The sequence below is a fragment of the Nicotiana attenuata genome, unplaced genomic scaffold (assembly GCF_001879085.1).
Source record: "Nicotiana attenuata strain UT unplaced genomic scaffold, NIATTr2, whole genome shotgun sequence".
NCBI lineage: Eukaryota > Viridiplantae > Streptophyta > Magnoliopsida > Solanales > Solanaceae > Nicotiana > Nicotiana attenuata.
In genome coordinates this window covers 560,371-563,841 of record NW_017670448.1, presented here as the reverse complement: position 1 = coordinate 563,841, position 3,471 = coordinate 560,371, and the positions used below count along the sequence as shown (strand labels likewise).

General features: G+C 34.8%; 1 protein-coding gene across 1 annotated transcript; it reads left to right on the top strand.

Annotated features, from left to right (window-relative positions):
• Nucleotides 1-1,926: 1,926 nt before the first annotated feature.
• LOC109239555 (60S ribosomal protein L12) lies at nucleotides 1,927-2,678 on the top strand. The gene has a single exon (XM_019406134.1). The coding sequence runs from the start codon at nucleotides 2,000-2,002 to the stop codon at nucleotides 2,498-2,500; it is 501 nt and encodes a 166-aa protein (XP_019261679.1). The 5' UTR covers nucleotides 1,927-1,999; the 3' UTR covers nucleotides 2,501-2,678.
• The last annotated feature ends 793 nt before the right edge of the window (nucleotides 2,679-3,471 follow it).

Sequence of the window (3,471 nt, the reverse complement as noted above, 5' to 3'; positions counted from 1 at the left end):
CATCTGCGTATTTTTCTCCAGAACTACAATTCAAATTCTCGAAAAAAAAAGAACGAACAGCTACAAAAATTACGAACATATTCAACTACTAACAGATTCGACGAACTGAATTCAAATTGTAGAATTCAAATTTTCGAGTTTCAACAACTCAAAGTTAATAAAATCTGTTCTTCGTCGTTTTTTCTCTCAAATTGTCGTTCATATATATCTGTTCTTCATCTTTTCTTCTCTCAATATAGAAATCCAAAAAAACACAGCAACAACAAGAAATCATTTCCAAATCGCAATCATGCTACAATTTAATGGGAATTGGGATAACTATGGCAGATTTAGAGATTTTGAATTTAATGCCATTGTGGTAGATGAGAATGCAAAATCCCAATCATGCTACAATTGAATGGGAAAAATCTGATTATAAAAAATGGGTCTCATCTACAAAATTTCTACAAAAAAACTACAAATCAGTTTTAGTATTGTATAAAGTTGTACTGTTTTTAAGGGTATCTACAAAGTTACTACATTTATACTACAATAAACTACAATCTATGTTGAAACAAAATGTTGACTACAAAATTTTTTCTTCATCTACAAAATTTCTTCAAAAAAACTACAAATCAGTTTAAGTATTGTATAAAGCTGTATTGTTTTTAAGAGTATCTACAAAATTACTATTAATTGATTGTACATTAAAAAATGGGTCTCATCTACAAATTTTTTACACAAAAACTATAAATCAGTTTTAGTATTGTATAAAGCTGTACTGTTTTTAAGGGTATCTACAAAGTTACTACATTTATTCTACAATTAAACTACAATCTATGTTGGAAAAAAATGTTGACTACAAAATTTTCTCTTCATCTACAAAATTTCTTCAAAAAAACTACAAATAAACTACAAATCAGTTTAGGTATTGTATAAAGCTGTATTGTTTTTAAGAGTATCTACAAAATTACTATATTTATACTACAATTTATGTTGAAAAAAAATGTTGACTACAAAATTTTCTCTTCATCTACAAAATTTCTTAAAAAAAAACTACAAGTCAATTTAAGGTTTCAGGGTGAAGCTTGGTATTTAAAAGTTGAATCTTTGAATCAAAGTCAGAAGAAGGGGTAGGGGATTATCCTTAATTTTTGTTTCCTTTCTGAACTCATCATTCTTATTCCAAAGTTCCACGTACCTATCGACCTGACAGAGCAACTATTAGATAGAAGAGAGTGGAATTTCACTGGAAGACAACACTAAAGAATAAAGTTGCTGACCAACATGATTCACACAGAGGTGATTAAGAGCTTCCATTTAAGTCGCTTCATCCTTGTATGTCCGGAAATGAACATTCTGCATTTTCAGGCATTGTGAGATCTGGTAAAATTAAAAGCCTTATTTTCATTTTTGACTTTTCCAAAAGACATAATGGCTCTCGTTATCTTTTAAAATGTTGAGTATTCATTAGTGATGTGAAAAAGCAGAACACAATCGATGTGGAATTTTGTTTGGTTTCAGAAGAGGGAAATGGGTAAAAAGAATGTGGGGTGTGGGTAAAAACGTGGGGGGAGGGGTGAGGGGTTAGGAGAGAGAAACGTGGGATATATGGATACCTTTAATTAAGGAGTAAAAAAAGGAGTAAAAACTGCCCATTAATTAGACCCTTAATTAAGTATGGTATAGGATTGGTAATTTGGTATACTAAGTGTAATTTACTCAAACTTTAAATATATAGGGTAAAAAGGTCTCCTATGTGGTATAGGAACGTAAAAATTCCGCTCTTAAATAAAGGATGGTGTCATTTCTACTTAGTTATACAATATAAATTTTCCTATAATCAAAGTGTCAGTAGTCATTCGGCCCAAATGTCAAATTGATTCTACTTCAAGCCCATATTATGATTAAGGAGCCCTAGTTTATAAACCCCGTTTCGTGTCACTCCCCTCTTCCTCTATAAAAACACAGCCACAAACCCTAGCGCCACTCTTCCTCTACTTTCTTAGCTGTAACAAAAATGCCGCCAAAGTTCGATCCTTCTCAGGTTGTCGAAGTCTTCGTCCGCGTCACCGGCGGCGAAGTCGGTGCGGCGAGTTCACTCGCTCCAAAAATCGGTCCACTAGGTCTCTCCCCCAAGAAAATCGGAGAAGACATCGCTAAGGAAACCGCCAAGGATTGGAAGGGCCTTAGAGTGACCGTCAAGCTCACCGTCCAAAACCGGCAGGCCAAAGTCTCCGTCGTACCTTCCGCGGCGGCGCTCGTAATCAAGGCTTTAAAGGAGCCTGAGAGAGATCGCAAAAAGACGAAGAACATCAAGCACAACGGGAATATTTCGCTGGATGATGTGATTGAGATTGCGAAAGTGATGAAGCCGAGATCTATGGCGAAAGATTTGTCAGGTACTGTGAAGGAGATTTTGGGGACGTGTGTGTCCGTTGGATGTACTGTTGATGGAAAGGATCCTAAGGATTTGCAACAGGAGATTGATGACGGCGATGTTGAGATTCCTCTTGATTGAGGAAGAAGAGGTTAATTTTTAAGATGTTTTTGTTATATTTAGTATTATTATGTTATATTTTGTTTATTTGGATTTGAGGATAATTTTGGAGGAAGTGTCAGTTTTATTGGCATTGTTAGGATTTGGATTACTACCTTTTTTATTTGATGAAATGCTCTATTTTGTTTTTGGCATGCTATTTTATAATTGTCATTACGTTGAGTAGCACTTTACTGAGTTATTTTTTATAAGGGAGAGTATAGCCTTTTCGTGAAAAATGGTTTTCGTGAGAAAGCATTTCTGGTTCGTTTTCCAGTGTTTGGAGAACAAGTGAGATATAGTAAATCATACCAGGGGAAAGATAGAACATGAGGATAGCTTTGATAACATTCAATAATTCATTAAAAGTTAACAAAAATGTACAGGAAGATGACTTCCATGAGTCTGATCAAGATGTGTGTGCTGTTTCATTAATCCCTCTGTTCCTCATGCCTCACAACTCTCTCATTCAAATGCTGCTATTTGTTTGGTTCTCTTCTGTTGCAATCTTGTACTCATTTGCACTCATCCCTATTTGCAAAGGGATGTACCTTCAACATCTTATTGCGTTTTAATACACACGGATAATTGCCAGAACCTTACATGCCTTTCTTTCCCCCTACTAGTTTTAATGATTGTACATTCTGTGCAGAGTAATTCTAGTGTGCACATTAGTTAGTACTTCCAGGTTACTTGTACTGTAAGTTTGCGAGTTTCTTGCATATTTCCTTTTCAATTGGTTGATAACTGCGGCGTGTGTATTAAGTCTATGTACCTTAGACTAATTTATCATATATTTGTTACTTCCCATCAGAACAAGTACCAAGTAACTTTGCCTTATAAGTTGAGATAAGATAGATAGGGAACGGTATAGATAGATAGGTGAAAACGGCCTAGTGTTTGTGACTTGTATATTAGTCAGCCTGGTGTTTGTGAATTGTATATTGAATCTG